At 31.8% G+C, this 27,036-nt stretch overlaps 1 protein-coding gene across 5 annotated transcripts in view; it reads left to right on the plus strand.

Moving 5' to 3' along the window:
• Positions 1-26,257, plus strand: part of Fas2 (fasciclin 2) — a 517,277-nt gene extending 491,020 nt beyond the window's left edge. For 2 of the 5 annotated variants that reach the window (XM_067781353.1, XM_067781354.1), the window contains 3 exons: positions 13,916-14,117; positions 16,864-16,950; positions 20,622-26,257. In XM_067781353.1, the coding sequence (XP_067637454.1) occupies positions 13,916-14,117; positions 16,864-16,950; positions 20,622-20,745 (413 nt within the window). In that variant the 3' untranslated portion in view covers positions 20,746-26,257. Of the gene's footprint in view, positions 1-4,490; positions 11,132-13,915; positions 14,118-16,863; positions 16,951-20,621 lie in introns of those variants that run through there. The other 3 variants (XM_067781355.1, XM_067781356.1, XM_067781357.1) reach the window with 2 other exon arrangements.
• The last annotated feature ends 779 nt before the right edge of the window (positions 26,258-27,036 follow it).

Consider the following 27,036-nt stretch of genomic DNA (forward strand, 5'->3'; position numbering starts at 1 on the left):
AGTTGTTTTGCTCGTTCGCTCGTTTATATTTCTTGCTCACTCTTATTTTCATTATTCATTTTATGTTTTCACTTACATTCTTCTATATGTCTTGTAATGTGTAGTTTCTAATTTTCATTTCTGTTATTGTGTGTTAAGTATGTATGTATACAGTTTACTGTATTTGTTGCTTATTTGTTAAAAATGTTTACCTAAATGTTGCTTTTTACGTCACTATATCTTTTAATCTTTTATATTTGACATATATCTTAGAAAGTGTGGTGTGCGAGGGTACTTAGAATCAACATCAGGTCGCAGTTTTTTTCGATTTTAAATTTTGGAGTTAATTTCTATCAAGGCGAATTAAGTACCAGGTTGTTTTATCCCCCAACTTATTGCTAATTTCCAAGCAACGCTTTGGCATATCTAGATGTCAGTAAATCGAAATCAACACAATTTTTTTTTTTTTTTTTTTTTTATTTGACATTCTTCTGCACTACTTCTCAAGGCGAACCTATACGAGGCGATGGCAAAGCGAATTCAACTGATTCACAGCGCAGAAGAATGTCAAGTAAAAGAAAATTTTCCTTGATTTCGATTAACTGACATATTGTTGTACAAGGCGTTGTATGAAAATTAATCAAGAAGTAGGAATCAGCTGTTGGGATAACAACACCTGGTATTGAATTTGCCTTGCGTCAAATCAAAATAAAATTTGTATTGATTTCAATTAACTGACATATTTTTGTACCAAGGCGTTGCTTGGAAATTATCAAAAAGAAGCAAACAGCTGATGGGATATCACCACCTGTAACTAAATTCGCCTTGATATTTCCCACTATTTTAAAGTTTCTTCCAAGGCGAATTCATTACAAGTGGTGTTATCCAAACAGCTGATTGCTTCTTCTTGATTATTTTCCATACAACGCCTTGTACTTCAACATGTCAGTTAATCGGAATCAATTAAAATTTTCTTTTGACTTGACATTCTTCCGCATGGCGAATTGGTTGAATTCGCTTTGCCACCACCTAGTATAGATTCGCCTTGGTTTCTTCGCACTTAATATCTTACATCGCACATATGACATATGCTTGCGTTATTTTTACCTTTCTCACATTTTCTTCGAATACTGGAACACATTTTTACGACAATTCGTAATCTTCTAAAAAATCTTCAGACTTAAATCCGTTCTACAATCCATGCTGTATTTTCTCGAAGATATACAAAGTAAGGCCTATCAACAATCGAGAAAAATTACATCTTGAAGCTTTCACACTAAAACACACTTCAAAGAAACCGAATCACATAACGGAGCATTTTTACTGGATCAAGCGATGTCTTTCCCCATTTTCGGACTCTTTCCTGACCCTTAAATACATTTATTGTTTTACTACTACACCAAAAGAAATGAAGCTAGTAGAATGAACAAACCAGGCTTGTTATTATTGAATTAACAGACATTCAGTAAAATTGCTTGCATTATGGTTAATACAACTGAGTTTTTTGCCAATAAAACAAATTTATTTAGTTATTCTTCAAAAGAAAGGCTGTTGATCACAAGTTAACAATATTCTCTAAAAATGACAGATTCTCAAACTACCTCACTGGTTTTTTGTTAACAGAACTGAACATTTCAATAACAAACAACTGTCAATATTATGCAAATGCATCAGCTAATTCTAAACAGGAACTTGCGCTCATTGCGCTCACTACTTTGTTCTTACGACTATGGTCACAGAAATGTCTGTCATAGCTACCATTGTGGATAAAACAAGTGTGATATCTTATCCCTCAACTGCCTGACGAGATGTTCAAGATGGCTGCTTTTAAGCGTTTTGGCCATTGTGAATAAAACAAGTGTGATAACTTCTATATAGACGCCAAAATTACAAATAGAACCGATCACCTGATTTTTAATTGACTATCGTGGTCTCATTCTGTAGTTCTTTCTATCACGCGCTGAATATAGCTCTATGTGCCGCCATATTGAACATCCTGTCAAAACGCCGCAAAAACGGTAAAAAGTAGCCATCTTGAACATCCTGTCGGACAGTTGACGGACAAGATATCACAATTGTTTTATCCACAATGGTTTTCAATATGGCGGATATGGAATGAGACCACGATTGTCAATTAAAAATCAGGTGATTGGTTATGACGTCTATGTCTTATCCACAATGATAGGTACTGTTATTCTAATGTATACGATAATCTGTTATTTGCACAGTTTTCATTGGTTTTCTTAGGGTGACATTAATAATTGTTAGTCAATATAGCAGAGTTAGGCTGCGACCGTGGTGTGATGGTAGCGCCCTACGCCTGCCTCGAAAAAAAATCCTGGATTCAAGGTCTTACAAAGCAACATCAAAATCTTTAGAAAACGGGTTTTTCAGTTAGGTAAAAAATTTGAGCAGGGTCTGAGCAAACATTGTAATTTTTTTTAACATATCTGTGGCTTACATTTTATGTACTTTTTATTTTTGTTTTTTTGACTGTTGAGACACTTAATTAAGAACTAACAATTTTTGTGTAGTTAACTCGACAGTTATTTGCGTTAAATACAAATTGACAGAAACATTGGTTGAGTTTACCCGTAATTCGATTGATTCTACCAGCTTTTTTCTTTCAGTGTATGCACGTAAAACAAACACAGGTGAAATCGTTCTCAAAGCGTTCACAACTTATGGTGTCAAATAGTTTCTAGATTTGGGGCATTTCCATCATCTTCAATCAACTCTGACACTTTATTTATCAAAATGTCAGCGTTCAAAGAAGATGATATAAACTGTCCTTAGCTTTTATATTTGCCGATTGTTTACATTTTTGGATTCCTTTCACAAGCACTGTGCGAAGAAGCTATTCGCTATATTTCGTCTAGTATAGTTCATAGTTCCGTCTGTTGGAGATTATCGTATTACAGATTCTTGGGCGGAAGATAGCATAGTTCGAATGCGGTTGAATATCTTCAGTGTGACATTACTCTACGCAAGTAATTAAATGGTAGAGAAAATGAGTATTAGCACTGCGATTTCTGATAAGTACTAAGTTTGACACTTTTTCCAAAAGTTTTATCAATATACATACATGTTACGTCACCACGGTAAGTTAGACTTTGCAAAGATCGTACGCTTAGTCTCCCCACAATCACCTGTAGACTTATATTGAAATGCTTAAATGTGTATTTCATTACTTCGAGTTTAATTTTTACATTTCCTGAAGCCTTAACGTTGCAAACGTTTCGTGATCAAAAACCATTTTTGTTTTTAATTTACATAAAAAAGAAAGTGCAAAACTCGTTATAAAAATAAAAAGGCTATGGATCCAGGAATTAAACCCAAGCATTGGTTCACACATTTATTTGTTCAAACATTTTTTTCCGATTTTACAGCTTTTATAATTTAAAAATGGTTTCCGCTCACGGCTTGTAAGCGACGTTGGGATTTGGGTCAATTTTCTGTTTTGTGTAAAAACATTATTTTATATAATTATTAACAATATACTTAATAAATATATAAAATTAAGTGCGTGACTTTATGGGTGTAAGCGTTGCATCAATCAAACACCCATTTCATTTTGTATTTGAGTGTTATGCGTGTGTTATATAAGACTGTGTTGTTTTTGTTTGGTATTTTTAACCGAAAAAAATTAACAACTGTGCAAAATTTTAAACAAAAAAACCTTTGGCTCTCTTTCACTACATATTAATTAATCATAATCGTTATAAATCACCAAAGATAACAACATAAAGAATTATAAGTGTAATTACTAAAACTAAAACCTAATTAGAATAACCATCTGCAGTACTAGCAACCACCAAAAATTGTAACATTTTATGCATTGGACTAACAAAATTCTCTTCATGAACAAAACTCAACATTCCAAACATTTCACAAAAACTTATGCAGTTTGAACAGAAAATAACCATTCACTCATGCACATAAAAAAACTTAACTTCCGCAAACGAGAAAATCACAAAAGCCAATGTCAACTCGCGCTTTGTCGCCGGCAACAATACAGTTAATGTCGCTGACACTTCAAAAATATACACAAACAGCCTTACCAATTTTCATAGTAACAAGCACTAATTAAAATCACCTCATCGCAATGCCACAAAAAATACGGAAAAAATTGTTTATTATAAAATCTCACTATAACTACTTTAATTATAACAACAAAAATAATCATTAAAACTTTTCATTGTATATTTGTTGCTACATTCTGAGTTATATAACTTTGCTAGCAATCTCAAATTTGTGTTTTTTATTTACTTTTTTCTCTTTCTCTTGCATTTCTTTGCTCTACTTCACATCTACACCAATAACACGGTGCTGTCCAAAATTAATATGGTCATATATGTACGCTTACTTGAAAACATGAATTTACTTTCAACAAAAACGCTGAAAACTTAATAATCACACATAAACTCAATAACCAAAAAAAAAAAAAAACACAAACAACCGTAAACAAAAACCAACCAAAAACGAAAATGCATTTGCACATGCTTTTTTAGATAATCCTTATACTGGCGCGGCGGTCAGCACCCTTGGTATAACGACTGCAACACAATACTGGCAACACTGTTTACTACTTATTGCACTGGCGGCAATTAATACTTTCGCGTGGGCACAAAGTCGGCAAATAACGCACTCAACGCTGCACACTATGAAAATTGACAACATACCGCGTGCAAAAGTGGTGGTGAATTAGATTAGTATACCGCCACTAGCTAGAACATCATCGAAATCGTAAGCTATTTTGAGTAAACGCAGTTTGTAAATAAAAAAATCATAAATGCAAACTTCCATACATACATACAAATATGACTTACGCGTATGTTACGTAAACATGTAATAACCTTGTCGTGTACAAAAAAAAAAACTAAACCAGCCACACAAATGTTATGAAGGAACCAATGTAATATATTATAATATTTTTCCATAAGGTCTGATTACATTTGAGATAAATAATTTGTTAATTTCTTGTCTTTAGTTTGGCAACACTGCCTTTAATAAACCTACTCTTTCAAAAATAGATGTCGCTACTTGGCCTTTAGCCGTTAAATAAAGCGACCGCCTATCACAACTCATGTGTACAAAAATATCACGACATCTGATTCTAAAGTCTCGCAGTGATCCAGAGTATTCCCGCGAGAATGGATAGTGATACGAAGCTAGAAAACTCATGAATAAAGGCTTACCTTGGCTAGGGTTACCGTCAATTTTTTTTTTTTTCGTGGTTGTGGTCTGGAGCCACCGTGTTCAATGTAATCCGGCCTTTTATTAAAAGTATTTCGATTTTGTATAATTGTGCGAAATTAGTAAAACAAATCAGCATCTTTGGGCGTATTAATGTCAACTTTAGCATGTAGTTAAATTTAGTTGCACCTTTCAGTACCCACATCATAAGAAAACGCACAAGAAAAATTTCGTATATATTTTTTGTGTGAAAAATCAGATTCAGCAATGCATAAGTAAAAAATTTGTTCAAATAAATATAGGTACTCGAATTGAAAATTTACTTAAGTTAAAGAAGAAGAAAAGAACTATTGTGCCCAAATGAAATTGCGAATTCCGTTCAAAAAACTCACAAATACAGTCACTGTTATCGTTGGTATTTAACCGATTGTGATCTTACAGGGCCTTTGCTCAAGGAGTAGTGAGACGCACATGTATATATATTGGCGAAACTAGGGCTCCCCCTGCACGTTTGCTAAGAATCTATAGAAGAAGATAGCAGAAAGAGTATGACTTTTCTTGAAAGCTACTTGACAAACGAAATTTTTCTTGAGCATTTTTTTATGGAATTTTTTATTTCTTGCTTTGTTGATACCGCGCTTTTTTATAGATAGACCGATGAAAGATAGGTCACACAACCATCACTAAATTAGAACAACTACTTAGTCTATGAATACTGGCCATTGATTTGCAACTAATTTTACATTACTTAAGATTGAGTACTTAATTTCGCCTATAAATAAGCAGTGAATCCTTGAGCCTTCTATTTGAATCACGTCCCAATGAGTTATTAGGTAACAATCTTGCGATTGTTTTCTACATGAATATATCGCTATTGAAAGATTTCTGATAATTTATGATTTTGGACTTTATATTTGGAATTTATATTTGACTGGTACCTTCTAGCAAATTCTTCCGTTGGTTCAATGTAACAATAGCAACAAAGTCTTGTAAATAAAATATATACATATTATTAACAATTTGAGCTTAAAGCGCATATTAGCAAATTTGTTCTGCATACATAGTGTTACATTTTATTAAATATATTGTTATATTCTAGTTACTTAAATATTGAATAACTGTTAAAAATTAAGTTTAAATTTTGTATGCCTTAAGCTCTAAACCGCGCGCATTTATTTACTGTGGTCAGTATTTAAATTTTTTAACAAATGTATCTAGTAAATGTTTTTTTGAGAATAAGAATAATAAATAAATAATAATTTGTAACTGTTAAATAAAATAAAAGTTTTGAAAAGGTGGAAAATTAGTTTTTTTAATTTTATCATTTTTTGCTCATTAGGTTTTTCTTATTACTTTTTAGCAGTTTGCTTATACAATTTTTATGGCTTTTTTCGGGTTGTTGTATTTTAAAACTTTAAAAAAATTATGTTAATATTTAGTTCTATGCCCAAGGTCTTGAGATATTTTTGGATACATTCTAGTTATAGTTATCATATATCTCATTTCACGCTTTAGCGCAGGTATTTTGTTCGCCGAAAATGCATCTTCATGGCTCCTTTCGAACTTTAAAACTTAAAGCTTCGATTAATTGATTGATCCTAAAGTCAATAAACTAGGTTCAATAGGAAACTATGTTAACATAATTTTAATATCTATCGCAGGGCATCTAAATATAATAGGAAAAAAGTTTATTTATAAGGTTGAAATAGCTTTCTTTTTTTAAATACTTTTTTTCCGATGCATTTTTTAAAAATTTAAGTCTACCAGAATACTTTCTCTATTGAACCACATTAATGATACGGGCTCGGGATTTTCCTAAAGGCGAGGTAACGGGACCGAGCACTACAAAAACAGAAACAAAGTCACTAGTGACTATTTGTATAATATTTTATATTTAAAGTTTTTATAATAATAAATTAAAACTGACTGAGTCGTGAAAACTTGTCCTCCTCATTTGAACATCTAAAATTCCTTATACAGTAATTTTGCTTTCAACTGCAGCATATAATTTTCTTCGTTAAAAGCTAGATAAGAAAAAAATTTTAACTCCTACTGTATCCATAATTGTCTTGTACTATCCCCAATGAATACCGGCCCTAAGCAAAGAGCTCTTAATAAATCGATTATTCAAATAGTCGATTCGTCGAATAGCAAAAGTTGTTTGGTAAAATAATCGATTATCGCAAATCGACTAGCTGTTTTCGTTTGATTAGTGACAGTTTGAATATTTTTTTTTTTTTGTAATTTTTAATGGGTTCTGCGATTCGTAAAGGCGTTGTGTAGTTATTCTCCGCGTTCCATTGCACAGTAATCCAGATCCAGATAAAAACTAAAGATGCAAATGCAACAACAAATTTATCCATATCGATCACATTGTTGTTGTATTTGCATGTTAAATTCGCATCCGTATCTGGATCACTTCCCATTGGAATGCGAGGATTGTTAGCCATCATCAGCTCACATGTTTTGAACTTTGCTTCTTTAGCAGCCTCGAAAATAGAAAGAAGCACGTTTTCGGAAATTCGTTTTGCAGCAGACAATTACATTTGTCTAGTTTTGATGGCAAAAGTTCGAGTTTGTGGAATTTTTAAATGAAAAAAATTGTAATTCATAAAAACCGTCTGTTTTTTAACAAATGTCGTGTTCCAATGTACAGTAATCCAGATACTATAAAAAATTTAGTATGCGAATGCAACAACCATTTGATTCATATGGATCGCATTGCTGCTGCATTCGCGTGTTAAATTTTTATCGGTGTCCGGATCACTGTTTATTGGAACAAGACAAATTACAGTTATACGATTGCATGCTATATTGAAATCGAATACCAGCTAGTCGATTTTCAGTCAATGGACAACCCTTCAAAAAACGCGAGTACTATATTAATAATGTAAGGAATGCTCCTTTGGGAGTATAGGACTGCTCCAAATCTAATCTGTATTCATACAAAAAATGTGCTCCAATTAACATTGCGATGTCCTAGGAGAGGAGTAGGTGATCCCACTCTCGCTTTGTTTGTGAGTATTCCATAGAGTACATACGTGAGAGTACTTTCCAAAGTACTTTCACTGTAGTACTCCATGGAGCACCCACAGAGGATCATATGCCAAAGTACTAAAGAGGAATTGTGTCGGAAAGAATTATCGAAGTGAATTTAATTTCAAATGAAAGTAAATGTAGAGGGGCAATACAACTTTTATATTTTATACTACGAATATTCTTATGTTATTTAGCATTTGCGTGAATAAAGAAACTAATATTTCTCTATACATACTTTAGTATGTGTACATAAAGCCAGTGCGCTGTTGCATTTTATCAGAGTTGCCAAAGTAAAATTTTATTATTAGTTATTTGCATGCAATATTTTACTTTTTGCAACTCTGTTCGATCGTCATCGTGTCGTGATCACTGTCGTTAAAAAACGAGCAATAATCGGCTGATGGTGGTCCGCAAACGCATTGCAAAGGAGTATTGTTAGAGTACTCCAACATGAAGAAAATGGAACACGTAATCCAACAATTTTTGCAGGGTACTTATGTACGTTCCAAAAATAAAATCATTTTACACACATCGCATAGCCCATATGCGAATTACTGTAATAATTTGAAGTAATTGTTAAAGCAACGAATGAAATTTCTACACAAGTCCAAATTTTGATAAAGTAATTTACTATCTTGAGCTTTCAAAGGATTTTGTAAGCGTTTATAAAAATATACCGAATTTCGAAGCAAATTTGTTTTTCAATAAGTAAAAAAAAACATATAATATGTTTAAACAAATGATAACAAAAAACGTACAAAAAACTTCCTTAAAAAATTTAATGAGTTCACTACATACAAAGTTTAAAACAAAACTAAACTAGTGGTGATTAAAAGCAGAGATATAAGTAAGTGTGTAGAGAATGACCAACGGTGAACAGCAATGGAAGGTGACGATATATAATGCAATATATCGCACAAGCAATCAACTCAAAAAATCGATATGTTCAGAAAACGCGAAAAACTGACTATCTCTCCCATATACGCCAATGCAATTTTAAATGAAGAAATAGAACACACAGTTCGGTAGGTTTTGGATTGGGAAATTCGGAGATACTCATACCTTCGAAATTTCAGACTTTTTGGCTAGCTCACTAATGATCTACTTATACGTTATAACCTATCTGAAGATTATTAAAAAATACGGGGCTTTAACTAAAATTTCTCAACAGATTTAATGTACGAGTTGAAAATTAGTTAGATTGCGATTATTGTATCAAAACAAAAGTACTTCTAACGTTAAAATTTGTGAATTTGGTGAATTATGAATTTTATGAATTATTGTTTCCCACTATGCATTCTGTTGGTTGTTGATTAAAAACGAAGTATACGACTATCAATCATTCCTTGCATTCCAATGAACAGAGAACCAGATACCGGTAAAAATTTAACATGCAAAAGCAACAACAAATTGATCCATATGGTTCATATTGTTGTTGCATTTGCATGTTAAATTTCTATCCGTATCTGGATCACGCTTCATTGGAACGTCACAATTGTTTATGGGCGAGCAATTAAGTGGTGTTCACATGGTTGTTCGACAAAATATTTAAGCATAATATAAGATGTATATAATAATATAATTTAACTTAACTAAAAAGTAACAATAAAATAAGTTACTAACACAATCTTAGCATAATGTATAGGTGGGCAGAGTATAAGTGATAATAAAAAAAAAATCACATAGGCCCTAACCAACAAATTTAAAATTGTACAGGAAAAGCAAACAATATTTGATTTTAAAATTCCCTACATGCATATGTGACTTGTAAAAGTGACGTAACTCCGCTGTTATTGGTTCTTAAATTTTCAAACTTTTACTGACGATGTATTTTTTGATATATCATACTGAAATTAGTGAAAAACGCAGTTTCGAAAAATATGTATGTATATATAGGGTCTTTGTGAATTGAGTTAACGATATGTATCAAGAGGAGAAATAGAACAAAAGCTTATATTATATTATGTCAATACTGTGACTGTTGTACGACTTCGTAAAATAAAATATATTAAGCGAAATAGGTAATCGGTATTTATTCATAGCTAAATACGTACAAGTAGGTGAAAAGTATAGGTAATCGTAATAGTGTATAGTGAAAATGCTAATAATAATATCTAAGCGTTACTTCTACAGTGGAAGAAATCGCGTCGTAGTCTTTGTTTTAGACATATACCATACAAATTTACTTTCTAACATATATTTATATTAAGCTCGCATTGTTTACGTTTGCAGGACAATAAATAACAATTAGTAAAACCTACTTATTTATTTGAAAAACCATGTGGTTTCAGTTAAAGACCCTTGTAATCTAAAAAAATAGAATTTAAAATACGAGAATAAAGTATTTAAGATCTGGAATCATCATCTTTGCTCAAAATAAAACAGAGCATTGCAGCTTCGTAGGGTATACTTGTAATTTTGTAAAATCAAAAATTCTAACAGAAAATCGACACTCAGCGTATACAATTTAGCACCAACGTTTCTTTTTTTTTAACAAGATGAATAGTTTGGTCAGAATAGAGCCCCAAACCCACCATTCAAGAGACTTGAGTAGGCGTTAAACTTTTTGGAAAAGTATACCCAAAGAATAAATTTTGGACTATTGTCTTTGTAATTCATACTTATAAATTGTCTATAAGAAATAACAGTTTACCGATGACAACGCCAGAATTGTACTAGGTTTTTTTGTTTTAATAAATTGTTATAAAAGAAAACTTTGTAAATAATTTAAGTTACTTTTTTAACATTAAATGAAGTGAATAGCAAATAATTACTTTGTGTAAAATGTTGGTTGCCCAAATACACAATTAGATAACTAAAACAAAAATTAACAATATATTAATATAATTATGTATAAACATCAAATAATGTATTAATAATAGTAAATGAAATATAACAGAGTTAAATTTACAACGATCATCTCAGCAGCTTTAAATTATTCGTGAGGGCTACAAATTATCGGTATCGGTGGAAGTTTTAAACCAAATTTATTAAGAATGGTTTGACAAAAGTTTTCATTTTGACAGATTGTCGCGTCATATTTTAAAAATATAAAGACTTGTTTGATACTCTGTGTTTTAAAACAGAACCTACACTAAACGTTAAACAAATCTGTCAAAATGAAGCAATGAACAAAGTGTTCTATGGAAATGCGGCCTAAAACTACTACAACTAATACCCAAGTTAGATGTGCAGCAGTTTTGCCGCAACGCAGCTAGTTTTACTGCTACTCTTTCTCTTTTAGGCACACGCGAAGCCACATCTCCAAATTAACGATTGCTAACGGGCACTTTATTTGAGAGATTACCAAACGATTCTGTCAAATAAAGCGCCAGTTAGCGTTAAGCGAAGATGGTGAACGCGGCCCTTAAAGGGATTCAAAAGTATAAACTCTGGAATATTGTTTTAGTTTAGACTGCGCAGTGTATCAGCATGCCTTCGTTTAACATACAAGTATCCTCCCCACTCAGCCCCTATACCCTAAGAACCGTACTTTTTCACCTACCACGGCAGCACTCTTATGAACAATGCAAATCAAGAATACTCCTTCACCAGGTAATACATATTTTTATATAAAACATGTAGTGATTTATTGTTAAGATTTTCAAGAAAGTAAATATGTAATTTAAAAAAAAAAAGAAAAAATATTCATAAATACGTTGAACACTTAAACTTGTTTAACAACTTTGAAGAAAATAAACATCTAAGATAAATTTGAAATATTAAAAGAAACATTTGTATATTGTACTTTTAACTAGCTTAATAGTCGGCTTAACTCATGACAACATTTTTTGGTAAAAATTGTTTTCTATAAAACTCTATTGGCTTAAAATCGTTTCCCTTATATATTAGAGTTACCCCATGGCCCTGTTACTCTCCTCAATGCACTCCTTTGCTTAAATATTAATGTCCAACCACACTATATATGTTTTCGACAAATAATGAGCGTCTAATTCACATTTTCTCGCATTATTTCTCTGTTACTATATTATTTCTCTGTTACTATATTACGTTTAACTATTTTGTAAATAAGAAAGCTTCAACTGCCTTAAATGCATTTTTATTTTATTGTAAATAAACGCCAATTTCTTTATTTATTTTATTGTTATCTATTTTACAGTTGTCTAAAAATTTTAATTCGTTTGCTTATATTAGTTTAGTTTTCCTATTTTGCATTGGTATATTTAAAGTTGTTGTTTTATGGCTTAAAACGAAATATATTTTGTAAAAAAAACTTGTACTTGCATGCACTACAAAGCTCACTCACCCATAGGAACCCAGCAAACCTGTAAGTTGTACTTCCACAGTTGGCCGGAATGCTTTTTTTATTGGCAATTGGTATATTATATATATTTTCTATTACATTAAGTTTTGCTTAAAATTTTAGTTCATTGGTTTCTATTTTGATTTTTTAATTTTTTTCATAATTTAGTTAGTGCTTCATTTGATATTTTTCTTTCGTTTTCCAAACAAAAATATATCACATATACACACACAAAAATGTAAAATATTACAATTATTTAACGGAAAAAAATGTATAGCAAATTTTTAAAATAAGTATAAATAACTAAAATGATATGTGCAAATTTTAATTATAAGTTTAGGTTTTTTAATTGTGAATGATACAAAATTATTTATGCTGAAAATTTATTGCTACAAATAAAGAATTAATATCTGGTTTAAGGCACGTCTGTGCTATGGACGGTTTGGGTTCCACAACCACTCACTTATACCTATGAATATGACACTACTTTATTTTCGTGTATTTTTTCTTGTATTTTATCTTCAAATTTTTGTCGCACTCCATTCTAATACGGCTTCAGTACTGGTGTAAGTGTGTGAACTATATTTCAAAAAACTAACGAAATTCAAGGAAAATACAACCTAGTTCATTAAAAGCAAACGAGCCAGTTTGTATTTGGATAGGTTTTTTTGACATTCGGCCGTCTTTTCATTATTTTTTTTCTGACACATGAAAATTTTGTTTTTAATTTGCGAATTTGGTGCATAAAAACACAATTAAAATCAACTTTCTTGTAAAAAATGTGAACCAATAAAGACTGAAATAATGTTCGCGTATTTGCATTGTTTTTATTGTTAAAAGTGTTAATGTAAAAATAAAATGTAAAACATAAATTTCAAACTCACTAATTTTTTGGGGGAATAGTGGTCTCGCTTTTCCATGATAGAAATTGTTTTTGTGTTTTGAAGTTCCGATAAAGTTTCGTCAGTTTTTTTAGCTTGGAATCCAAGCAAAAAAAATGGTGTCATATATGCTTTAGGGTCCCATAAGCACGGTATCTTCATCATAAGAAAATGTTCAAGAAAAAGTTCGTGTTTATTTATTGTGTGAAAGCCTAGTAATTTTGACCTTTCCTTTACGCTCTTTTTTTGCATTAAAAGTCAAAATCAAGTAAGAGCTTAAAGTTATTCTTTGACAGATAGACTGTTAAAAGTTCCGTCAATAGACTAAAACTAAATTTAAATTATTAATTTGCACTAAGACTAGGCCCCATAGAGTTTTTGTTTTTTGATATGGCATAAATAATTTTCTGTCTAAAATAATAATAAAACATACTGTAAATAGTCTAAATTTTAATTTACGTATGTATATATTAAATTTTTTGGCCTTTTCGTAAACATAGCTACTCACATTACTCTTTATTGTTTTTCTTTCCTGAATTTGTCAATCACCAAATAGGAATCGATGTCATACAAGTAGCCGAACGCCAAGTACTCTCCTCTGCCTCCATTGTGGGCATAGCTGTGGGCGGTGTATTGCTTTTACTCTTCATAATTGATCTCCTATGCTGTGTTACAGTACGCATGGGAATAATGGCTACAATGTGCCACCGAGCGAAACGCTCGCCATCCGAAATTGATGATGAAGCGAAATTGGGCAGGTAAGCGCTGTAAAATTACATTCATTTTTTTGTTTTCTTAATAAATATTAGGTATGTCAAATTTGTAAATAGTATTGCACTAAAAATAGGTTGAGTGAAAATAATAGCAAAAAAATGTTTATATATCATAGATAAAACTGAAATTAATTTCTCAAAATTTGATTTTCTTTCGCCCTTTCTTTTTTCACCAAAAAATTAATTTTGCACACAAAAAACAACAAAATTGCGGAATTCATTATTATTTCTTTATCTGTGAAAACAAAACAAACCCACACCGGCTCAGTGAAAATTTACGGATTACGCACACTGATCTTGAGTACGCTTGGGTGTTCGCTAGACCAAAATCATGACTACTAAATCGCAATTCATTGGTTTACGTATAATTTTATTCGTGCTGTAGTTATTTTAATTTTTTTGTTTTTATTTGCCTTCACACATTCATGTTAACGCTAACTCCGATTGTGCCTACATTTTAATTTACTTTAGATAGCACATTTGATGTTTGTGAAGTCCTTTATTTTTAGTGCAATATTATTTATTTGTCCTTACTTTCCCTCCAATAATCCTCTTCCGAAAACGCATCTAGCAAGACATAACCTCAATTAGTGTTTAGCATTTAATAATGAACTTTGGTGTTGTCATTAAATTATATCATGTTTCTTTTATATATTTTTTGCTAAAGTGTCTTGTCGACCATTGGCTTAGGGCCGGTTTTTCAGTACAAGTTCAGCTCAGTTTCTCAGTTAAACTACGCTTAAATTTAGTATGCCATTTTTCTGATTTGGCAAGGTTAGGCACTAGTTAACCTATCAGTTTTTCGCGTTATTGCTTATTTTGATAGCAAAATATATTGTAGCGAATTTACTTGCAAATCCTCTTATTTGCAACCTTCTGCTAAGTTCGATCACTAAACTGTTGAATAAATAACTCCAATATGTAATAATTCAAAATGGCCTTTATTAAAATACTTCACAATAACACTCAAACTGTGCAACGAATAGCTTAATAACCAAACTGATAGCTCAAATGAAACTCACTATTCAAAATAATACTGCTATTGCTCGCTAGATATCGTCTTAGTCGTAACTGCTTGACACCTCAAATCAAACTGAATTACCGCGCCTCTACATCTGTCGCCTTTTATACTCTTTGATTTTAACATTCGCATCTTCTAGTCGCTTCGAGAATCTACTAGTCCAGCAGCTCTCAAACTTCTCAGCTGTAACTACAATTGCACAATTTTTATAGTTTTTCTCATTGCATACTTATAGGAGTATCTCAGATATATGCATGTGTTTGCGCATTGACTCTCCGCTGCTCGTATTCGTACATGGTACATATGTGTAGACGCAATTATTTATTCGTTTATGTAGATACATAATGATTGAATTATTGATGTGAATGTTTGTAGTTTACAGTCTCTCGCGCACACATAGGCGTATAAGTAAATGCATCTGTGTGTGACATCTCTCGGCTGCCTTATATATGTGTATACATGATTTGATTATTGACGTAAATATCGCTTAGCATGCCTTAGCATCGCCTAAGTGATGGTATAGCTTAGTGATGCTAATATCCGTGATAATATTATTGAAAAAAGTCCCAGGCTACACTATTTTTACATTCATTTCTATAAATAATGTATATTTCCTCTGATGAAAGTGACCATAGTTTGATTTATACTTTTTACTTGACAGCGTTTTCCCCTCAGAAATAGTATCGAATATGTACACAGTAGAACTCATTTTGATAACTCAAGCACTGTTTCCAAACTTGAAAATGATAGCGGTTTAAAAAAAGGCACATTTCATAAAGTTAAAAATGCTTACTTAATAGGCGAAACTTATACTAAAATGTGATTCTCAAATGTACTGGAATCTTACATTTGAGTCCAATGTATATAATATAGTGCTACCTACCAACCATTTGTTTATTTTTCATCATAACAGCTGCTGGGTTTGGTGGTGCCCCCTTGGAATAAATTTTTTTTCAACTCCACATCAACTCGATATCCAATGTAGAATATCACTGAAGAGACGTGCTCTCTCTAAGGTTGGAGAAAATTTTAGAGTGATGCTGAAGATCAACTCGAGAACAATAAATTTTAAAACATTTCTTAAAGGTTTCATAGTGGTTGAAAGATCAATCAATATCAATTTCAGAACTAGATATACATATATTTCTAGAAGACCGATTCGATATTTCTTCATGTTTGTTAGGTAAATAAAATCCAGCTGTTGGCGTATGTACAAGTTATGAAAATAATGAAAAACCGATGTTTGCCGTACAAAAAAACCTACCACAAAGCAGCCTGCATTTTGGAGTTTAAATTTGAAAAGAGTTTTAACAAACTTGGTTGAAGCTTAACTTAACCAACTACTGAAAAACCGGGCCATAATCTCTCATTTCTGTACTTCTCGCCTTTCCAAAATCCAATACTGCAACATCATCATTATTTAATAAGTCATGCCTATCTCTTTTCGAAAATGTAGCAAATAACTAAAATGATTTCTCTTTATGTACTCACATTTACAAAAGCATTATCTGTACTTGCTACTTGTGGTTAATTGTTTTACCGTATTTACCTCTGACCTTTAACCTAATTCCCATTATAAACAACAAATCCATCTCCTCTAACACTGTCCACACATATTCAAACACATTCATCATTGAAATGAAAAATAAAAACGTGAAACATTTAAACAAGCAGTCTTTATGGTTGGCATTTTCCGCTAACTAATTACAGTGGGCAATTGGTTAAGGAGCCTCCACCGTCACCGCTACCATTACCGCCACCAGTTAAACTTGGTGGATCACCAATGACATCGCCATTGTACGTATAACAAACGTTGATAATAAATTTCATGCTGCACACTAACCTTTTTATGTTGTATTTCTATGTTTGTTGAATGTTTGTATGTAGGTACATATACACTTTAGTTGCACGTGCTTAAAATTTTTTTCACTACAATTTTATTACTAAACCCTTGGTCTTCATTAGGTCAAAATTACTGACACTAAAACCTGCATAAAACTGATCTGGTGGTCACTTGGTGTCAAATGCGTTTGCATCAGGCATGCTTAACGAACGAAACGATATCATTTCGTTACGATAATCAACGCTAATAAACGAAACGAAGTTCGTTAAGCATGCCTGGTTTGCACTTTGTCACATACATAACTGAATCAAAGTCGATAAAGTAGTGTGTGGTTAAAACCTAACCACACATTTTTTGTTCATTTATTTGACAGCCCTTTTTGTTATTTTCCATTACACACGCGCTGCGGCATTCTGAAATGAGTTTTTCAATGTCAAATTTTCGACTATAGTCGGCAAATATCGTTTTCACTTATTTGTAAGTGACAAATAATAAATGTTTGATAGTACCCTGTGTGGAACCAAACAGGTGACGGCCTGAAATCAGCTGATTGGTAGTTTTTAAATATGATTTGACAATTCAACTACCGGCGTAGTTCGATTTTGACATTAGTTTATAGAATTACAAAAAAAAGTATATGGATTTTTTATTTATTGTAGTCAAAGCGAGCGGCAAAAGCAATTGACGTCCAATGACAAGCTTTTTGCATTCATATGACAACGTTTGCGGTAAAATTTGACCTAGTGAAAATCAAGCATAAGTATTTAGAATTATTTTAAATGTTTGCACACCAAAACCGTATTCCCATTATTATGAATATAAAATAGTAGTTTAATTATAATTTATAAAATAAGTACATACTTCACTAAACCATTCAAAAGTATGAAAACTTGTTTTCACTTAATCACTTCACAGAAGTAGAATCTGTGAAAAGATCCCATTCCAAATATGTACTAAGTATGACATAATATTCAGTTTGGGTTCGGTTACGAACAGTTCGGCCTTATAATTCAAGTTCGGGTCCGGTTCGAATTCGCCAAAAAAACTTGCCGAGCATCTGAACATCTGCAAATTAAACTGTTTAACGCTTTTAACTGTTATGTGACTATAGCCGGAGGATGATGGCGTGGTTTATACTTCGCCATTTATCGCCTTTTTCAACTTTGGACTAATGTGCATATTTGTATGCTTGTGTTATACTGAGTAAAAGTACATATTTTCTAAGCTTAGATCTTTCACTATGAAACTTCAAGAAAAGAAGAATACCCGGTTCGAATTCGGGTTCAGCCAAAAAATTGTAGTTCTATCTCCTACCAATTGGCACAAGCCCATGTTAAGAAAAAAGTCGCTCATACGACGACATGGCTATAACAATTTTTACCGTCAATAACACAGGCCGACAAATGTTAGATCGAGAAATGAGTCTGCTTTTCTAAAGATCCTTGGTACGTTGAATTTGTATCAGGAGTCAGAATTTTATAATGCATTCTGCGTTTAGAGATATTCGTACCTAAAAGTGCTAAAAACATCTTTTTTAGGTTTGGGATATTTTCTGCATACAAAATTTTTTCACATTTTTGAAGTCTATTTTTAGGCACGTTAGCCACTTGATAACCGGATGTAGGCGGGCTCAGCAAACAATATATGTTCGAAAGAACATTATATTAAACTAATAAAACAAAAAATTAAAGTTAAAAAAAAAAACAATATCGACTACTTCATCTGCCACGCAACTCCAAACGCAATTAAAAAATTCGCCTTTTATTCGTAGCGATAATGGACATAGAGTGAAAAGTCATATACATTTATCAATATATCACCTATTAAATTTCGGGAGAAAGGATTTGAAGGATTATGCCTTCAAACGGCAGATTTTTAATGAGATTGGTTTTCGTTGAAAATTGCGATTTAATGCAATTGAAAAACGTGATTTTCGTATACTGTTGTAAGAATATCCCGAAAACAAGAACCAGAATTGAAAACTTGATTCGATACTCAGGTTTGGCGAAACCTTTGGAAATATGTTGGGTTTTGACTATATTCAAATTTGGTAGGCCTGTTTAATGATTTTCATAGCTTTGGGCTTGGTAATTGAATTTTACATACGTGCTTCTAAAACGCTATTCCAGCAGAGGTGACCGCCTAGATCCATGCTTTGGCCATAGACCGTCGAAAAAGTTAACTAGACTTTTAACCGCAGTTAAACTAATTTATACCATTTAACTTTGACGGTTTAGTATAAAATTTAGAATCTCCCTTTAGTTGTTTTCAAGGTTGCACACCAAAATAGGAACAGCAAGGTGTATAATGAAAAGTGTATTATGTTATCTGTCAACAACCTTGGCAGTCTTGGAAATAAAATTTTAAATAACACTTTGGGAGTAGGTGACTAAAAGCCCCGTTACATCAGATTTTTGATGCAACATCGTGCGTTGATAAGCAAGGAGGGTGACAAACAGCGCATCACCAGCGCCATCTGACATAAAAAAATAGCCAACTTTTGTTGCCAGCAAAGCATAGTGTTTTGTAGACACATGTGTTTTGGCTATGAGTGCTTTCAGACTTTGCAAGTGTAGCAGTTTTTCCCACTCGTTGGTGCTTTTCTAAATTAAAAACTTCATTTTAACAAATGAATAGAAGCAATTAGCAAGTATTCTTCTTGTAAAATGCGAAGGTTTCACGAAATCTTTTTATGTGAATGGACAAGCCACAATAAGTTTCAACTGCTAAGTCTGAAGTACTTTTATATTTACAAACGCAATATCTGCGTGATTGTGACGATGTTCGTTTTTGCATAAAACCTCATGAACATGAGAAATTTCACTATGACGTGGGCATGAAGTGAATTGGTATTTTGATGTTTAGGGCCCCGTCACATAGGCATTTTTTCTTATAGATGCGTTTAACGCCACCTTGTGCACAATGAGTAGATTACACATATTTTTATGGAAAACGGCAGATCGAGCGACAATGGCGCCATCTGACATGAAAAAGTAGCCCACTTCCAACTTTTGTTGCAAGCAAAAAATAAGGAGAATTCGACATCCGCTTTGGCTAAGTTTTCACACTTTGCAAGTGAAATTATTTTTCCCACTCTTTTTTGCCACCTGCTTTCACATTAAAACACTGCATGTAAGCAAATGAATAGGAGACAAAATATGTTAACAAGTATTTTGCTTGTATAGTGAGAATGTTTATAACAGTGCTTCGCAAAATTTTGTATGTGAATAGGCAAGGCGAAATAAGTTTAAACTGCTGTTTCGTTTATATTAACAAACGCAACAATTTTATTTGATTGTGGCGATGTTACTGACATGCATAAGATTGCGTTGAACGCATCTATTTGGAAAACTTCATTATGACTCGGCCAATATGCGTTAAATTACTCACTTGTCATTATAATCTATGGTGTGTAGCTTCAAAGGAAATTGTGCACAATTCTAGGACATTGTGAATAAGTATGATACACTATGTTCTAGGAGCAATAAGGCTTCAAATGGTCTTATTAGTTAGTGTAATAAGAAGTAATATACTTTCATAAGTAGATAGCTTTTGGTAAAACAATATTTAATTATTTTTTTCTTCTTTAAATTAATCAATTTTTTGCATTCTTTCACCTTTATAGAGATGAAAAAGAACCGTTACAAACACCAACTGGTAGCATCAAACAAAACTCCACCATCGAGTTTGATGGCCATTACGTACACGCACGTAGTGGCGAAATACTCGGCAAGAATTCAGCTGTGTGAATGCAACTGGAGGTATTTTAAAGCGGAATCAAATGCCAATAAAAGGACAAATATAGCAGGAAATTTACGAAAAGTTGAAGCAAATGGAACTTATATAAATTTAAGGAAATTTTGTTTAACTATATGAGCGATTATGAAACAAAGATGACAAACCCAATGGCGTACAAAAACTATCGCTTCATGTTGTTGAATGGATACGACAAATGACAACGGAAGAATTACTTCTTAAACACTTACTCATTTAAATAAGATCGTTAAACCGAATATGCTTAATTTAATAATAACAAAAACTATAACACATGAGCTTTGTAAGTATGCACTAAGTGCATTAAATACAAGTATTCATTTTGTTTTGCTTAACAATAGGAATTTAAGAATATTCTTTGGCCTACTTGCAGAACGAGGAGTTAATTTTTTTTTAGAGTTAATTTTTAAAAATTCTGAAAAATGTATAAGTTCAACCTCTCATATAAAGCTAACTCTGAGGTGAAAACAGAATTTTTCATTCTGCAATTGCATATTTATACATAAATAGCTAAATACACAACATCAAAATTTATTCCGCATACGTAATTATTTTGCCTTAGAATGAAATAAAAATGAAATTTTGTTGATGATACAAACGCAAGCTACGGCGAACTTCTACACATCCTAACCTATATGGTAATAATATATGCTCTCAAAAATGCTCTCTTTCAATTTTTAATTTGTATTTTATGTTTTCGTCTAATTTAAGTGCATCCTTTTGCTTGAACTGCAAAACAATTATGTAAATCCATTCATTTTTTGCCTTAAAAATAATTAAGAACATTCATTTACCAGTATAGCTTAAACATAAGGAAATATATTAATATTTAAATAAAAATAATTAGGTATAATTTGCTGTTAAGTGCTTGTTTATCGCACATGGATGTATTTATGTCACATGAAAAATTTAAAAATAGGCCAGGGATGTATGAAGCTTATTTAAAAATATTTGAGCTGGAGTATTATTTTATAGTAATTTTGATTAAAAAACTTATTTTTAATTTCCATTCATTTAATTTCCATTAAAAATAATATGGCATTTTTCCTTAGCGGTTCATTTCTGGAATCGAAACCATTTCGTACTTAAAAATAAATACCAAAACACTATTAAAAACTGTGTTTGGAAAAATATTGAAGGAAATCCAACTTTAAAATAAAAAGTGCGGTTACATAATCGTTCCGATATTGTAGATATCGAATTGTTTTTCATGAAATTAACTATGTCTACAATACCCGAGGGACCTATTTTAAAATAGGAACACTTTTCATACACTTTTTTGGAGCTGCTTGGACCGTAATCCACATTCCAATAATGATTAAACATGCAAATGGAATTATGTATATGGATCACTGTCCATCGGAACGTGGGATTGACTCGATTTCTAGCTAGCCGGCAACGCAGCTTAAAATGTGTATCTGAACTGGCCATTATAGAATGGTTGCTAGTAACACAGCACTATGCTGTTATAGCTGTGTTGCTAGCACTGTGCGGTGTTACTGCGCTAGCGCTTATAAAGTTCACTTACAATCATGGCGGTGCTTTTTTAATATGATTTGACACTTCAACTTCCGGCGCAGCACGATTTTGACATTAGTCCATCTTTTTACAAAAATGGAATTTTTATTTATGTTTGTATGTATGTCACCGTATGGCTACTACATGCTTACAATTCTCTTTTCAAAGTAGATATAGCCCAGTAACACACGCGAAGCATGAATTTTCCACGAGCATTGCTATACAAACATGCGGTGCTAAGGGCATTTTCACAATGGATAGTTAACTATAGACTTAATTAAACTCTTATCCGTGAGTTCGCGTCTTCAGCAAAAAAAAGTTTCCTTCCATCGGTCAGATTAGCTAGATAGATAGATAGATAACATCGGCACCAAGTCCGCTACCCGTTGACTGGTTATGTTGGGGCCGTCAAATAAAGCTATCAGGCTAATCGTTTTATCTAATTAAATTTTTACATAACTAAAGATTGGCAAAATTTCACAAGTGTAGGCGGTACAAAACGGAAAGCAATTTTTTGGCAAGCTTACTTTGAATAGCCATTTTGCTTGTTTAAAGCGTTTTGCTTACTTAACAGTATTACCTTTTCTTACAAAGAAGACAATAGCGAATTTCAAACGTTATTCATTACTCATCAGTCGGCAGCTTTTTATATAAAACAAAACACACTTAAAAAATTGCAAATTAACCAACATATGAGAACTAAGTGTAAATACTGCTAATATATTTTGAGAATCACACGTCTGCGTAACTCTTCAAAATAAAAAATTGTCTAGCTTTACCAAATTAAAAATTTTACTTAACTCGCTAGCAAGCAAATATGACAATTTTTGTAAGGCAGCAAATGTGTTTGCAATACAACAATTATCGCTAAGTGGTTTCCTATTTTCCTGGACTTATTCGACAGTTGGCCGATTCACCATATATAATTCACATATTAATTATTAGCAGATTAGATAATCCATACCAGCAAAAATTAATAAATATAAAAATACCAAAATTTCATGTACAATGTGGCTTATATGTGGCAAGCAGAAAGAAAAATATATTTATTATATAAAAGAAAAACGTATTGCTCAGAAACTTTCGCCAAAGATAGAAAAAATATTAACGCTAAATTATTAAAATATGAATAACTATGCAAAACTAAGGATATCAAAAAGCCTAAAACGTTGAAAAAAAAATTGTTTTTTCGGTGTTGTTGTGTTAAAAGAAAATATAAAAACAAAAAATAGGTTCATTTAAAAAATTCAATTAAACATGACTTTGTAGATGCCTTCCAGTCTTAAAAAAAGAAGACTCGATAACAAACCTGTTTCCATAGTAGGTCGAAATTTGCTTATAGCAATATTCGCTGAGATATGCATTCTAGTGCAAAAAATTGCTTATACAACCTTTAAAGTAAGAAAAAACTGCGGCAAAGTAACTCAGTATATCATGAAAATTGGAAACTATGGGAACAAAATATTAACCAGTAGGAACCATAAAAAATCAAACTAAAAAAATTCCACATGTATATGTAAAGAAAAATATCAAAAACAATATTTTTTAATTTTATGCATTACCAAAATAGCGTAATTTCTCATAAAGAAAATTTTATTTTTACTATCGCAGCTCCAATTTAGAGTTTGAACTATAATTTCAGATCACTTAAAATAGTTCGAGTTCAAAAAAAAAGTATTAGCAAATAGTCACCTAATTTAATATTAAAAAGAAAATATAATTTTGTATAGTACTATGATAAAGTTATGGCTTAGTTTAAATCAAAAAAAAAAATGTATATGAAATAAATCAATAAGTTTACAGTAATTAAAACTTTATTTAATAGTTTACAAGTATTTTTTCTATTATGTATAAAATCAGAAGAAAATACAATAAATATAATAAAAACTTGAATCAACGCATTTACCTGTATTAACAACTAACATAATTTCTTGTTTTCTTACTTTTTGAGTTGCGATTTTTGATTCATAAACGTTTATTTGCCCTCACCAAATACTCAAGCGCCTTTTAATGAGCTTTTTCAGAACAAAAACCAGTGAAAAAACAATCAGCAAATACTACTTAAAAATATTTATAACATAAATACATAAACTAATTCAAAGTTAAAATATTAAAAAAATGTATTGGATCTATTGAAATCATATAAATTTACAAGAAAAAACTGAATAATGATAACAAGATATACATATTAGGGTGGGTCGATTTGTATGGACGAAAGTTAACCGATATCGCGCCATCGATTTTTCGATAGGATTTGGGCTCAGGAAAAAAGTTACACTACGCATACCTAAAAAAATAAATTTCGACTTTGATTTTTAAGGTTTTTTCATGACCCACTAAAAAAAATTTTCATATGTATACCCTGTCCGACCCAAAAATGTTCACTAAAAACGTTGGCGATAACAGTTAAAAAAAAAACAAGTAAGGACGGGACTGTCTGTGCCGAAGACTTCATACCTTTCATGAATGGGGCTGAACAATAATCTTATCCCGTTCGTAATCTCCAAATAATCGGATGTATAAGATAAGAAATATATAGTGAACAGATGTACATACCTAAACGATTTTTAAGATAAATATAAAATAAAAAATGACAAAAAACCCCCTTATCTGAACGATCGGTTGTATGGGATATATATTATATATAGCTCCGATCGAAATGATTTTTACCGGAAATCTTCTATGAAATATTAGAATAAATATCCACAAGTTTCTATCGGTTGTAAGGGATATATATTATATATAGCTCCCATCGAAATAATTTTTTTCATGAAATCTTCTATGATATATTAGAATAAATATCACCAAGTTTAGCTTTTTTATATTAGAAATTAAGGGAGAAATTGCCAAAAATCTTTCTATCTGAACGATCGGTTGTATGGGATATATACTATATATAGCTCCGATCAAAGTAATTTTTTGAGAAAATCTTCTATGATATATTAAAATATATATCACCGAGTTTTACGTTTATATTTTCTAAATTGCGGCAGGAATGACCAAAATCGTCTTATATGAACGATCCGTTGTATGGGAGATATATGTTATAGTGGTCCGATTCTACCGGATCCGACAAATGTCTAATATAATACAAAATTACATCATTTTGCCGAATTTCATTGAGATATCTCAAAATGTGAGGGACTAGTTTGCGTTCAAACAGACAGACGGATATGGCTATATCAACTCAGTTCGTCGCCCTGATCAATTCGGTATACTTAATGGTGAGTCTATCTTCTATATTTCTCAACGTTACAAACATCGGACCAAAGTTAATATACCATTTCATGTTTATGAAAGGTAAAAAACGTTTTTAGCGGACATTTTTGGGTCGGACAGGGAATACATGAAAATTTTTCAATCAAATGAAAATTTTTTTAGTAGGTCATGAAAAAACCCTTAAAAATCAAAGTCGAAAAAAGTGAAAAAAAATGAAATTTTGCAGCCTAAAAAATTATTTTTTTGGGTATGCGTAATGGAACTATTCCTGAGCCCAAATCCTATCGAAAAATTGATGGCGCGATATCGGTTAATACAATCGACCCAGTCTAATACATATATTACATTTTACTACCGCAGTACCACATTCATGCGTGGTTTTTTTTTTTTTCAAACAAAACATGTACAAATATTGATATTTATATAAAAATTTTAATAATTATATTTTCGTTTTTATTTAAATAAAAGAAAAATAAGGCAGTTTTAATAAATATTTCAGTATCTAATAATTAAGTGTGTTTTGCCGCATTAGCAATGAACGCAACTGCCAAAATTTCAAAGATAAAAATATTAAAATTAACTGAAAAGTTAAATTAAAGTGGGAAAATATTTGAGATGTTTAACAGCTATCTTTAAATGTAAAAATTCCTCTATGTTGTAAGTCATTTTTTATGCTAATAATCATAAAATATTTACATATATACATGCATCTCTATGAATAGATAATGCATTTTAAGAGACAAAATAAATAAATTGAAGAATAAAAAATTAAAAAAAAAAATGTTTTTCAGATTTCAGTTTATTAAATCCGCAGCAATTTTCCGAAAAGGCGAATTGCTATAACTCTACTACATTCAGGTAGATTTTTAAAGGTAAGAGGATAAATTTGATTGCAGAGATAGTTACAAGGCTAATTGCCATTTTTCAGTACTAATTTCAACTGCAATAATAGTGTAGTTCAGTTTAACCTTGCTTAAACTATTGTGACGAATATTAGCAACACTAAGGGGTACTATCATCTCTAAGCCGATGCTAAGCAGTGACTTGTATGCACATCAATAAATCAATCAATTATGTACTTACACGCAGCGGAGAAGAGACGCACAAAGACGCAGTAGGCAATTATAATTGTGGAATTGTCGCTCACAAATACACGCGCATATTTGAAGCTATACACGTGCATCTGTAGTTATAATTTCATAGCAGCAACTAAGTAAATTCTGGAAGCGCCTAGAAGTATGCGAACGAGAAATCACAGAGTATAAAAGCAGCAACAGTAGAGGCGCGAAAATCAGTTTGATTTAAGACGCTATCTGGCGAGCAATAGTAGTGTTATTCTGAAGTACTTTAATAAAGGCCATTTTGCATTATTGAATAGTGGAGTTATTTATTCAACAGTTTAGTGATTCAAACGTTAGCAGAAGGTTGCAAATAAGGGGAGTTGCAGTAAATTCGTTACACTATAGTCAAATTTAACTTAAATCTTAACTTGCAATGGAAAACAGGTCCTACCACCTTTATAACTTTCA

Source organism: Eurosta solidaginis, chromosome 4, assembly GCF_040869045.1.
Source record: "Eurosta solidaginis isolate ZX-2024a chromosome 4, ASM4086904v1, whole genome shotgun sequence".
NCBI lineage: Eukaryota > Metazoa > Arthropoda > Insecta > Diptera > Tephritidae > Eurosta > Eurosta solidaginis.